The sequence below is a fragment of the Centruroides vittatus genome, unplaced genomic scaffold (assembly GCF_030686945.1).
Source record: "Centruroides vittatus isolate TY-2023 unplaced genomic scaffold, ASM3068694v2 scaffold_2707, whole genome shotgun sequence".
NCBI classification, from domain to species: Eukaryota; Metazoa; Arthropoda; class Arachnida; order Scorpiones; family Buthidae; genus Centruroides; species Centruroides vittatus.
In genome coordinates this window covers 818,795-833,144 of record NW_027122692.1, presented here as the reverse complement: position 1 = coordinate 833,144, position 14,350 = coordinate 818,795, and the positions used below count along the sequence as shown (strand labels likewise).

Here is a 14,350-nt window from a genome sequence, read left to right as displayed (position 1 = left end):
AGCAGTTTGCTCTGGGTGATGATGAATCAGTCAGGACATGTAATTTTATATATATAGATATACAATCATATATGGCATAATAATATACACATATTTTACAAGCATACATGTTTCTATAGGATAAAAAATACAGATCTCGAGAGACTGAATAATTTCAAATACTGGTATTTCTTAAATATAAGGGTTAAAATTGGGAGTTTTTTTGAATAATGCATATTTTCCTGGGTGTACGGAAAATCCATTGTTCCACAATGTAACGGATTCTAAGAACAACGCAGCCCAAGTGATTTGCTAAAATGAGATTCTTCTGTACATACACTAATAACATTTTGTCTTTTACATTGCCAGATTTACATGAACTGCTTTTTGTTGATAAAACAACCATTTCTGTGACAACTATGTTTGAAATTAAATGTTTTTTTAAAACAATCTGTTAATCACATATATTTTAGGTTTTGTAATTGCCATCTGAAAACCAGTCATTTCTATATAAAAATTTAATTGCAAAGCTGTAGTGGTTCTTTCTACATCTAAGACTGTGAATGGCTCTCTTCTCATCTTCCTTATTTCTTTTAGTGCCTTTCCTTTTGTGCCCTTTTTTTCTTCTTTTTGTCATTTTCTTGTGGCCCATAACTTAGAGGAAAAATCTTGCCACACGAGAAAAAATTCTTTTCGTTATTATTTGGAAAATCTTAACACAGTGTATTGCATATTATATTTTTGTCCACTTTGGATATTCTTGTGAACTAGGACTTGTTATACTGAACGACCAGAAACACGCAATTTCCAATTAAAATATATTTATCGTAACTTAATATTGTAACAAGATTACGTTACAATAAATATATTTTAATTTGAAATTGTGTTTCTCATCGCTCAGTATAACAAGTCCTAGTTCACAAGAACTCCAAATCGGACAAAAGTATATAAGTATACAAGTATACAATATAAGTAATTTAGGACAAGAATCGTGTATCAACAGTATATTGTATTTTGCAATGTATTTGAGGTAATTTTAAGCTTGGTTCTAGCATTGAAAGTAATCGGTTTTCTGAAATTAAGTGAATCATAATTATTATATTTTGAATACTACTACGTTAAAATCAACTGAATGGTCTCTGTGGTTGACAATGTTTTCTACCCCAAGTTTGAAGTTAGGATATAATTAGATAAGTTGGAATTACTTTGCAATAATGGAGAAACTTAAAAATTGTTATTTTAGATTTGGGAAGACGAGACAAATTATTAGGAAATTGCACAATCTTTACAAAAAATTTGATAAGAAAAATTTTAGGTTGATAAAGCTTGCATAGTTTTAATAAAATTTAACCTTTTCATATTTTCTCAAATCATTTTTAATAGGTTACAGCCAGTGGTAGGATTCAAATAATTTAACGACTGGTTCACTACAGAAGTGACTGTTTCAGTTATAAAAAAGAATATTTGTTTTATGTGGCTTACAGTATTTTTTCAACCAATGCATCCTTTACATTGAAAAAATATACAAAATAATAATAGTTGTAGTAGAAACAAACTAAAGCAAACAATATGACATCTTCAAGTAATGAAAATTGCATCTTGATGATTGGCATTGTCTTCTGTGGTTTCTTTGAATTTATCCTAGGATCATTGGCTGTATGATTAATTATTATCTTCGTTACCCAGGACGATCCAGCAATAGAAGTCAATGTCTTAAACCTTTCCATGTGACACTCACTATCACATTAAATATCACAGTAATAATATCTACAAATATCACATTAATAATTAAATCCTGGACATGCATTTATTCTACTGAAATTACTGGTCTAGAAATACGTGTTTTGCCTAGAGCTTATCACTTGTACTCGTGAGTTGAGCAGAAAATGTCATACACTTGATTGTGATAGGTGGTTGCAATTGCAACAGTGATGCATTCTCACTCACACTTACTGTTCTGTTGCATAGTCTTTCTTTTCATTCTGTTCCAGTCTGCATTAAGATGTTAAAAAGTTGGCAGTCTTACACAAATGTGGACTTTTGGGATAAATTGCTTAAACAAATATTACATATACAATTTTAACAATCAATTCACCAAACAAAATATTTTAGGAGACAGTTCTGCCAAACTGATGTGAACCAGCTAAATCCCATCACTGTTACAGTTGTTTATTTTATAAATATTAAAATATGGTTTAAGAGAATTAGAAATAAGAAGAGATTGTTAGGAGAGATATGTTAGAGTTAAGGATAGAGGAGAAACTAATTAATAGGATAAACTGAATGGCTAGAATAATAAAATCTAATCTCATGGACAGGAATTGATTATGATGATAATAACTATGACAACAAAAAAGGAATGCTGACTTCAAGCTGTAATGTCTTATTATAGGAAAGTAAAGCAAAAGCCTGGAAAAATATGCTAACGGCACATTACATATTAAGATTCGTTGTTAGTGTGCCAGGCCTGGACTTCCGTGGGCAAAAATAAAATATCATTATTAAAAATCAAATATTGAAAGAATTACTATACGTAATATAAAAACTTCTATTTATTAGTAAAATTGTTATATATACAATTCAATAATGCCAGAAAATCTTCGTAAAATAAAAAAAAAGATACTTTATCAAAACAAATATGTACAAAACCTTCCCGACAATTTGGGAACTTAAATCAAATTAGAACTATCTTAATTTTATCTCCACACAACCAACAAGAAAGATAGGAATCAATTCTATTGAAAAAATACAATGAATCTTACAAATTTGACTGTGCATCACCAAAATCATGTTACTGGAACTGGAACTTGGAAACCTTTTGTCAATTACTTTATTCTTAGCACCACCTCATTCGAATCTAAGCATCTTGTCTGAGTCATCTCTTCGTCTCTTCTTTATGTAGCAGGTGTGGTGACAATACAATGTATCTGCCCACTTGCCCTATTTACATACGTGTTGTCTGGTAACAATTTGGGTGTGGAAGATCATTCTTTTAACTTCTTGTGGAAGTCTCCCCTCCCAAGACGTTCTTTTGGGATGATGACGTCATTTTTCCCCATCCGCAGTCGTCATAAGATACGTTTTTAGCTTTTAGAATTTTGTCCGGGATGGTGCGGTAGTTCATCCTTAACGAAATAAAATGTCCCAAAATAAATAGAATAACAAACTAAAAGTAATCCCCAAACAAAATAGAACAGTTTAGAATCAACTCCTATAATATAAACATAATATAAATATATAAATATAAACATAAATATGTTTTTTTTTTTCATGAATAATTGTAAAATATATTATTTTCTTGTAATATTTCATAAAAATGTAACATAAAATCTGCCTATTTGTAAAATTTTTTGTCTATTTAGAAAAATTTCAAGGAGGTTACTGATGTCTATAATACTTAAAAAAAATTTTTAATAGTTTACTGATTAATTTTTTGATAAGTTAGACTGATTAAGTGTATATAATGAATTTTATATGATATATTACACACACACATAACAGGAATGCCTCCTTTTTGAACAATTCTGTTTACAAATAGAATTTCGAACTCAATTGCACCTGTTACTCTACAATAACTTGGCTGCTGAACAAGCTATACAACAAGAGCTGGACACAGATTAGAGACACAGATGGTCAACACTCTATACTTTCTGTCAAAGAAAGTCAACAGTCCGACCAATCAACAATAGGACTACTGATTCAGAAGTGGTGCCAAGATTGCTTGGTATCATTAGATATCACAATACGAATCATCGGTGATGTTGCTATTTAAATTAGATTTCAATGCACGTGTGGGAAAGATAGTATTTCTGTGTTTTGGTATGTGCTGGAGTTGAATTTAAATCAAATCGATTAATAAAAACCATGTTAATTGACATTTATGTAATACAAATGGCATCAAAGAATTTGTGTTTAAATATGATTAAGTTAAATTAAATAACAAAAATTTATTAATATAATATAATGCATTTGTAGGGATTTTTATGCATGAAATACAGCTAAAAAAAAAAAGAGGTTTTGTTTTGGGAAGTGGAAACAGATCAATCCATTTTATATTGTTTCATATTGGAAAATTTGTTTTGGTTTTAGAACAAATCTGTTTTCGAACAACTTTTAGGAATGAATTATGTTCGAAAACACTGGTTTGACTGTATATAACAGTGTTTTTCAACCTTTTTTATCTCATGGAACCCTTGGACCTATAAATAGATTTCTGCGGCACAAATTTCCGCAGAAAAAAAATCACGTTTTAAAATTGTGTTTGTAAATATTCTATTGCCATGTTATTTGCCACTTAACCTAATTCTTTTCATTTATATTGTGAATTAAATAAAACAGCATTGTTGTTCCTTAAAATAGCAGCAGGTTATAATAATAGTTATTTAAATTAATAATTTTTATTTATATCAGAAAAGCAACTAACATTAAGTCTTAATTTGCATTTAAAAGTGGCATGATAATTGCCTTTAGAAACCTGCCCAATGTCCAGTTAAATTTTATTTAAAATGAAATAACTCTGTGTTATATTCATATAATTTTGCTTATGAATATATATTTTTTACAACATTACGTATATGTTTATTCGTTATAACAATGAAAAACTTGTATAATCAATTTAAAGCGGTTTTAATTTTGACACGTACATTTATAGTTATTTAGGCTTCTTTCCAAAATAGTTTATTTAATAACCTTCAAAAATTTTCATGGCACACCTAGGATCCTCTCTTGGCAAACCTGTTGAAAATCATTGGTGTATAGTATAGGTCTAGTTGGTTTTCATTTCTTATGGTGGTCAACTCTACTCCATTGTGGGTTAGACTCACCAATAATGGATGAAATTGTGGCTAGTTATAATATTGTAACATGTTATTGCTTCATGTTCACAAAAATCAGTCAGTTATATCTAATACAAAAGTAATGTTTAGTACAAACCACTATGTTTTTTTAAATTTAGATTTTAGTTCAACGTATCACCATGCAGTAGACATACTGTACTGTTTGCACTATACAGAAATTTGCATAAAACTATTAAAATTAAATACAGTAGAGCGTCGTTTATCCGAAAGCCGATCAACCGAAAGCGTTGCAGTCGGACTGTGTTGTGCCGAATCGAACGTTTTTGATACTAGATTAACTTCTAAAGTATAATTTTTTTTTGTTTTTATATTTTTTAATATATTTATTTTGTTTGTACAAAATAAAGAAATAATTTTTAACGATACAATAGCCAGTTTTGTTACGAAGTGGATGTTCCCTATAGCTCTATTTAATATACAGTACATCCCTATCCCTTCGTTTATATATGGAATGTAATTACATTGTGTTTTTGCGCCACACATATTACGTATGTCAACAACACATATGATACCATGGCAACACGAATGTGCAACGGTTCTATTCGAAATTTTGAATACGTTCTGAAAGAGTTTTGAACTTGTAACGAATCTCAATAGTTAGAACCTGAGGAAGACCGAGTTAATGGTCGAAAACGTTTGTTTTCAATTACTATTACTGGTTTTTAAAAGGTTGTTGAGTGTGAATTAGCCTCGATTATTATTATAAAAATTTTTGTTAGGCTTAAAACCGACGAAAAATCAACGTAAAGCGACACGCAACAGAGAAAAATTTTAACATGGGATAGGTTAATATATTTTTTTATATATAATCGGTTATCCAAATAACCCCAGTCCCCAATTGATTTGGATAAATGACGCTCTACTGCAAGGGCGTCGCCAGCCAATGGGCCAGGGGGGGGGCAAGATGATATAAATTGATAGAGGATATGAATTGTATGTAGGTAAAATAAAAACGATTCATAAATTTTAAGAAGCTTAAGAAGATTATTTTAATTAAAACATAATCTTCTTGGGTTTTTCGCGCGGGAATTATAAATCGGGCAATAAATGACTTAGCATTTAAATAATTTTTTTCGCATGTCTAGGGAGGGGCAACTGCCCCTCTGCCCCCCTCTGGCGACGCCCTTGCTCTACTGTAATCACAAAAATATTTCACAAATAAATAAATAAATAAATAAATATATATATATATATAAATACAAGAAAAGATGGCTTGTTTCAAAGCTGGTATGTTAATTAATAAATTATAGTTGATTATGGTTCCTATTATTAAAGTAATGATAAGGTATTAAAATTACTATAAATTATAGTATTGACTAAGTTAGCAACTATGTTTATGTAATAAGTAACTAAGTTTTAAACACACAATCTAAAGTTAGACATTAGGTATTCTTTGAAAGTATCTAATGAATAAATTACTTTAACAAAACGAAACGTATATTGTTTCATTCTCAGTTATTTAAAGCATTTTTTGAACAATAATTGATCTTTGACACAAATTCAAAATTATCACTTTAATTCTACACTAAATTCAGAATATGAACTTCAGAAGAAAGAACTTTTGCAGTCCTTCAGATTTTTTCCTTATTACTTTAATTGTTTGTTATTCTTAATGTGTACTTAAATTAAAACCCATTCAAAACGCATGCCAATCTTTAAAATAGTAATTATTCTTTCTATACTGTACTGATCTTAAAATGGCATTAAGCTATTTAACTTTTCAGCTTTCTTAATTAAAAGCAGTTAAATATTTTTATTTTCATTGGAAAAACATGTTTTACAATATTCTAAGAAATACTTTTTGAGTTAGTATTTAAGATGTTTTTTACTTTAATTCATAATGTATAGATATTATGAGGGTTACGAAAAGAATAGAATAATCTGAGATGATCACATATCATAAACAGTTTGACTCTTTAAATATGAAATCAGCCAAAATTGGTTATTTCAATCAACTGAAGGGAAAGTTGTTTGACTGGTTTTGCTGTACAAATTTCCCTTATAGTCCAAGGGGTAAAAACAATTTCGTCTCCAGGTACATAAAAAGAAATTTTCAGAGCTTAGAGTTAATAAACATTTTGAGTAATTCTTTATGAATTATTCAAAATGTTTGAGCTTAGCTTTAGAGAGATTTAAAAAATGATTATTTCTCTGAGCAATTTTGAACTCAACTTGAAATATATAATCAAATATTAATAGTTTAAAATAGTTTTAAGTGCGCACCACTGTTTTAGGAGTGTGAGATAATTTTTATTTTTTAAGTTTTTTTAATCATTTTCAAGGAGGATTAATTTTTTAAAATAAGATCTTAATAAAAATGTGCTATCATATTTAAATCTATAATTATGTATTTTTTCTGTTGTAAATTCCTAACCTATATTTAAATGTTTTTGATATTAATGAATAGGTATAGTTGAACTTGTTCTTTACATCAGACTAAATACACACGAGAATATGACTACATTCATATTACTTTAAATAAAAACATTAAATGTTACTTGGTGTGTGTTTTAAAAATTCAAGGGATGCAGGCGGTGGAAAAGATTAAGAACCGCTAATTTAATTGAAGGATTAAAAATGCAAAAAGTTTATTTTTTCATTTGCATTTTTTGTTTTAATTAAATTTGTTTTCATTCTTAACATTATTTGAAAATTCTTTTGGCTAAATAGTTGTATATTATTAATATTCATTAAAAATCAGAAACCGCACACCAGGTTGTATATAACAAATCAAGACCTTTAACCAGTGTGTAGAAAGTTTATTTTTCCAAAACAAACGTTTTTGTAACCCCTTCTGGGTTGTTCTTCTGTAAAACAGCTGGGTCGAACACGAATACGAAAATTTGAACTAATGCGAACGATGTTATGTTTCGAATGTCCGATTCGTTTGCTTATTCTGTCACATGACGTGTTCGAAAGTGTTCGAATTTAACCATCGACCTTTAAACGGTAGTGAACGTTAGGTCAAAATACATAAAATACGTGTGTGAGAGATAAATCGTCGATAATAATCTCGCATGTTTCCAAGTGTTTTTTATTACGATGAACATAAGGGAAAGATGAGATCATTCCTCAAAAATCTAGAAAGAAGTAAAGGCATTTATGGATATAGAGAATGGTACTTTTATATAATTGACTGTAGTTCAGCAGAGGAAAAGTGGAACAATAGTGACATTTAACTAGATGAAAAGCATATGGTAAGGTAGAATGAAAACTTGAATTGAAGGGTAGAGATAACAAATTCAGATTGACAGTAAGATGACAGTTCAGGAAGGAAGTGTTACAGTATTACTAGAATGACTGGAATGCCCAAAACAAAGTAGTTTTATAGAAACAGCTTGACAGGATATCGATGAGTAAGAGATAGTCATAAGTAGGTTAAAATGCGGAGAGATTTTGAATTCCTTTCTGACCTCTGTTGTACAGATAAGTGAACTGCACATAAGTAAAGGCATTTATTGTTTTTAGAACAATCCATAACGTCTTTAAGAGTATATTCTTTCACATATACATAAAGGAATATATGGTCAGCAATTATCATTATAATTTGATGTATTGATAATATTGAAGCTAATTCTAGAAACTGATTTACGTCAAACATTTCTACTTAATAAATTACTCTGCTCTGACTCTCATATATTCAAACTGAAAAAGAAAATTGTGGAACATTCAAACATGTTTTGTTTTTTTTGGTTAGAAAATGTTTTCCACAAATATTTAATTTTGTTTTTCAGTAAAATGTTTGATAATTTCAAGAACATTTCTATTTTGTTTTCATGCTTTCATACTAGAACAGTAGTAATTGAACCTTTAAAAACTGTTTTTAGAATGTAATGAGGATGTAGCACAGTTTCAAAAGAACTTTGTTCCGAGCCTGTACGTGTAAATTCTCCAAATAAAGTAATTTTGTTTTAGTCAAATGTTTCTTTAATTATATTTTCTTCTATCATTTGATTTCTGTATGAGATTATTGTTTTTAATAAAAATCCTCTAAGTTGTCATATCTCTTTTGTTTCCTTCAAGTTTCTTCTTAATAAAAATATTTTACTTAGTCAAATAATATACATCACTATGATCAATTTTATCTGATAAAAATTGCCAGGAGAAAAATAAAAAATTCACAAAATTCTTAAAAAGACAATACGAATCAATTTTATATTAAATATATTTAAATATTAATTATATTGGCTTTTATTAATTACAACATCAGAACACGAAAATAGTTTATATTTGTATCATAGCTCCTAATACAAAGTAGTGTGACCCTGATTTATGTGCATATTTCATTATTGAAAATGTCTTTTAAATCAAAATCTGATAAATAACGACAAGCTTTTCCATTATTTTTTTTACGGTTGAAATTTGTATTTAGTTTCAGTATGACAGTCGTCATATTCATGTTCCAGAAATGACATTAAAAGTAAATGTTTTATAATAATCAACAAATGATTCTAAATTAGATTGATTGGGTTATTTAGCAATATAAAAAGGAGAGAATACTAAATGAGAGAGTTAAATATTACATAAGAGAAGCAAATAACACTTGTAGAAAAACTGGAAACAAATATTCTAATCACACTACACCTTACACACTTTTCCAGCACTAGTTTAATCGAAAAAAACATTTTCGACCCCGTTCGTAGGTCTGCCTCGGGTTAAAAACGTATTAAAAGTACAAATTAAAGAACTGAGTTCTAATAGAGCCACGAGTTTCTGCTAAATCTAGCTACAGCAAAAACCTGATTGTTAGGTTAACTAAAAACATGGAGGACAACAGTAATGCATCTTGGCTTAATAAAGATACAGTGTTCTGAGGTTTTACCTCAGAAAAATATAGCTGTCGACTATGACCCATGACTGACTTGCACACACAAAACACTAGGAAAGCATATGAATGCTAGACTAGCTTATTGTGAGTCTGAACTCTCACTAAAATTCATGTTAAAATATTTTTTTGAAAGTAAACAAATAAAAAGCAGAAGCTAAAAATAATTTTTAAATATGAACTTTTAAAACAGTGGTGGTCAACCTGGTCTTATCGCCCACTAGTGGGTGGTAGGAGTTTTGTCCAATGCTGAATCTACTTTCTGTTATCGCCGTGCATCTATGATTCACTAACAGAAGCAGGTTGTACTGCAGTCTAGTGCGCATGATGAGGGAGCACTGGAGTACTTTTCAGTTGCATTAAATTAAGTTACTGTGGAACTGGTAGGTGGTTAGAAAATTTTACTACCAACAAAGATAAAAAAAGTGGGTGGTAGGTATAAAATGGTTGATTACTCCCGTTTTAAAACAATAAAGAGTGTAAGTCCTAAAATTGACTATCTATGGTTGGGGATTGAATTAAACTTCGATTTTGACCTCTCTTGCGCTCTAAGTTGAGATCTCGTTACACAGTAACTAGTGATCAACCACTTAGAAAGCAAGAATGAGGAAAAGCAACCAATCAGAATGGACACTTGAGGACGGAAATGAATAAAAACCCAGGAACGTGACGGTTTCTCTTCCTGAAAATTCGAAGTGTCGGACCAATTGTTATGTGTGTGTCTCATGCCCATCTCTGTCTCCTGTCCTTGGATTGACATCTTCCCATCACCAGAAGTCAACTGCATTGTCATGGAAATATCGAGGGAACTGTTATTCGCAAACCATGGACACACTGTCATTTGGGACTATCTTGGAAAGGAGAGGAAGACCTAGTGGCTGCTGCCAACTTACAGAATTTCCATGTTCTTGGAAGTTCTAAGCTTCTTTCATGTCAAATAGAGTTTCTTGTAACCATAGTCTGTCTCAGTATCGATCACACCCACATGCAACCTTCTCAACCCATCGTCAATTTTGACTATTTCGTTCTCATCGGCGACCTTACATTATAGACATAATCCAACTATATTTAGGCTTCTAGCTAATGGTAAAGATTCTATAGATAGAAACTTAGCCCCTGGATATACACTATCCCAGTATGGAATGATAGATTTGGTCAAAATTTAACATACATAGGTGCCACTAAAAGATAGTTAACTCAAAGGATCAGTGAACATAAATTCGATGTTCGTACAAATAGTCTAGCCATAGTGCTTGCCCAGTTTGCAAGCAAGCTGAAGGTGTCAGCAAGGACCAAGCTAAATTATTAGAAAAGGCGTGACATCAACAAGTTACGACTAATGAAAGCTTCTGAAATATTCTAAACATCTAGAAAGGGTGAATGCATTAATTTCAAGGAAAAAGAAACGTTATCCAAAGCGTGGCAGTCTCTAGTTGATAATCCAGTGAAGCAAGAGAATGACATTGGTTCGACTTAAAAAACTTTTGTTAATAACGTGTAATTATTTTAATGTTTTCATTTTAAAAATAGGTAAATCGTTTGATTTTTGAATTTTGTAAATTTAAAAATAGCAGTTACTGTTCTACCATTACAACTCAGTTCTTTTCTTTAATTTGTATTTTAATATGTTTTTAACCTAAGGCAGACCTCTAAATGGTGTCAGAAATGTTTTTTCATTAAACTGGTGCTGGAAAAGTACGTAAGGTGTAGTGTATAATACATCACCAAACAATTGCCTAAATATTGGGTACAATATTAAGGTGTAGTGTGATTAGAGAAACAAATATGTAAGTTTTTAGACATTTAATGAAAGTGGTAAGAAAGGTGCATGCCATAAAGATGAATGTATTAACAAATGCGGTGATGCAAACAAAATTTTTAATAATAGTAATAATCAAATGTTTTTGATGAAACACTAATTGTCATAATTAGGAAAAGCCAAAAATAACCTGCATGCAGAGCATTATGAATTTAAAATGGATTACCTAAACAATGAATACATTGAGGATAAATGTGATATATATAAATCTTTTTAATTATAACTAAATAATAATATACAAAGGTATCTACAAGCTCTTAAAGGGAAAATACTAACAATAGTGATGGTTGTAATATGTCAATAAAAGATGTCAGCCATGACTTTTGGTTAAATAAGTAAGAGAAATTACGGATTACATAAAATTAATCATCTCGTTCCAAAAGTCAATAAACAAAAGAATGGGTTTATTTATAAAAATGGATTTGTTTATTTGGATTCTTCCAATAATAGCATTTTAGTGTGCCAAAATATATTAATAATGGTGACATTATTCCATTGGGTTTGTAGTTGTCTTCGGAAACCAATTTTGAATTTTATTATTAAAGATTTTGTTTGCACCAAGTATTTATTAACATCAAAAGACAGTTTTTTTATGGCGTTTCTCATTTATTTTAAGGATAAGAAAATAAAAGTTAATTAAGACAATAAATGAATAGAAAACAAACAAAATAAAGTAAAATAAAATTATTTTTTAACTAATGAAATTGCAATTGCTGTTAAAAGAAAAGTGTAACAGTGTAATGAAGAAGTGATGAATAACAACAATTGTTATGTCTTCATTGGAGGTGAAAAATGGCACCTGTTCTGCAAATGAAGACACAACATAAATGAAACAAAGAAAATTGAGACTGGAACCTATGAATCATCTAATTGGAATACTCTCTAGCTACACATACATATTCTTTCCTCTTTATGGTAGATATTGTATTCTCTTGGCAAAAAAAATGTTTGGGGACAGCCACATTCACTGTCACACATCTGCTTTGACTTTTGTGTTACTATGAAATTTCTTCTGTCTAAATGCTCTTTCTTGGGTCCAAATGTGATCGTCACAGGATGAAAGATTGGGATGATCCAGTATTTGGTGAGTGATCCAGTATTTCACAACTGAGATGCCAATGTTTGAACCGTGCGGATGACAGCTCATTCAACCAGACATTCTCACGTTACTTACTCCTCAAGGCAGGTTTAATTTCAGTTTCAGCAAATTAGAGTAATATTGAGAATTAACTAACGTTATGATATAGCACATGGATTTTTTACAAAACTGTATTGTATATCAGATTAAAGCCAAATGATTGCCAATTTAGATTGGACTACATTACTGCTATTCGTACATCAGATTTATGAATAAACACATTTGAGCTGAAATTAACACTTCCAATAAAATAGTAATAGTTTACACAGTATATCACTGCATACTATATACAATGGTAGAACACCATAATATACAGCTCTGTGACATTACTAAAAAAGGGGGCTCTGGAATTTTTGAAAAATTCCAGAGCCCCTGCTGATAACATTATTTTTTTCATGTATTCGTGCATTGTATTTGTTGTTTCAAGTATGTTGGTCGGGCAATGCATTCAGGCATTGCCCAACCAACATACATGAAACAGTCTATACCTTTGATTATACTCCTCTGTTTGCATCAATAATATCTGTATGGTGGGTGCATCTGCTGTTGGACACATGTAGTGTGGTGTTCATTTATATCAAACTTTTATTCTTATATTTTTATTTCTCTGTTAAATAAATTAACCAAACATGAGTTTTAGTTGAAATTATTTGGGATGATTTGCTACTTAACATGCATCAATTGTTAAGAGCATCCATAATTGTTGAGAGCATATATTGTTAAGAGCATTGTGTCACTTACTTAAATTTTCTATTAAAGGTATGCATTGTATTCCTGTTACGTTAGTCGGCTCATTGGTTTGGAGAGTGTTTTTGGGTTTAAGTCAACTTATATATTGAGATATATACAATAGGTTTTAGAAATCAAAATTATTCAAAGCTATTACTAATAGTTTGAATCTCATTTGGTAATTAATCATACAGTTTTCAATAATTTAGAAATTTAATTAAATAATAGGTGTTTTCAAGATACAGTATAGAATATTTATGCTTCAGGATTATCAACTGCTAGATTAAAATAACTTGGCTGACAGAATATTAGAATGATTTTTTAAAAGTTAGTATTTGAATCAATTGCTTAACAAGCTGATATATCATCAGCATTGACAGTTTGAGAACTTAATATGCCATTTATTAAGTCAGATAGCAAAGTAGTCAATTATTACTAAATTATACATATCAGAGTGATATGTAGTTAATATATATATATATGATTTCATATATAATATTAAAGTTTGTAAGCTAACTTTTTTATAAAGTTACTTTCAAATAAACTATCCAAAATATGACATGGATCATTCTTGCACTGAGGTCGTCTTATGTAGTCCTTCAAATTAAAGTTATCATTAGCTCTTGGTTGCTTGCTGTTCTCTTTACTATATGTATTTTCTTAGCACAAGGCTGCCGTTGAGAACAAATCACACAGGAACACTTTCCTATCAATAAACCGACCTTTTCCCACTAAAAGTGTTCCTGTGTGATTTGTTCTAAATGGCAACCTTATGCTAAGAAAATACATATCATTAGTTAATCAAATAACAAAATTAAAAAGCTAGGATAAAATACAAAACTAAAATGTTCTGCATCTTCACACAACTTTTATGTATAATAATTGTGAGAAAAGCTGTATTAATTAAAACTTCTGACGTGTATATAAAGGGATTGCCACAACTGATTTCTTGTTTTTATCAACTCCCACGTTAAGCAAAACTGTGTTAAGGAAGGGATACATGT

The 14,350-nt window shown here is 30.1% G+C and overlaps 1 protein-coding gene across 5 annotated transcripts in view; it reads left to right on the top strand.

The window, feature by feature from the left end:
* The window catches only part of shep (alan shepard), a 205,514-nt gene that overhangs the window by 76,947 nt on the left and 114,217 nt on the right, over positions 1 to 14,350 (top strand). The window contains exon 2 of one of the 5 annotated variants that reach the window (XM_067285519.1): positions 9,214 to 9,255. The exons of the other annotated variants lie outside the window; for them this stretch is intronic. Within the exon in view, the coding sequence (XP_067141620.1) occupies positions 9,214 to 9,255 (42 nt within the window). The remainder of the gene's footprint in view (positions 1 to 9,213; positions 9,256 to 14,350) is intronic. 5 annotated transcript variants of the gene reach the window in all.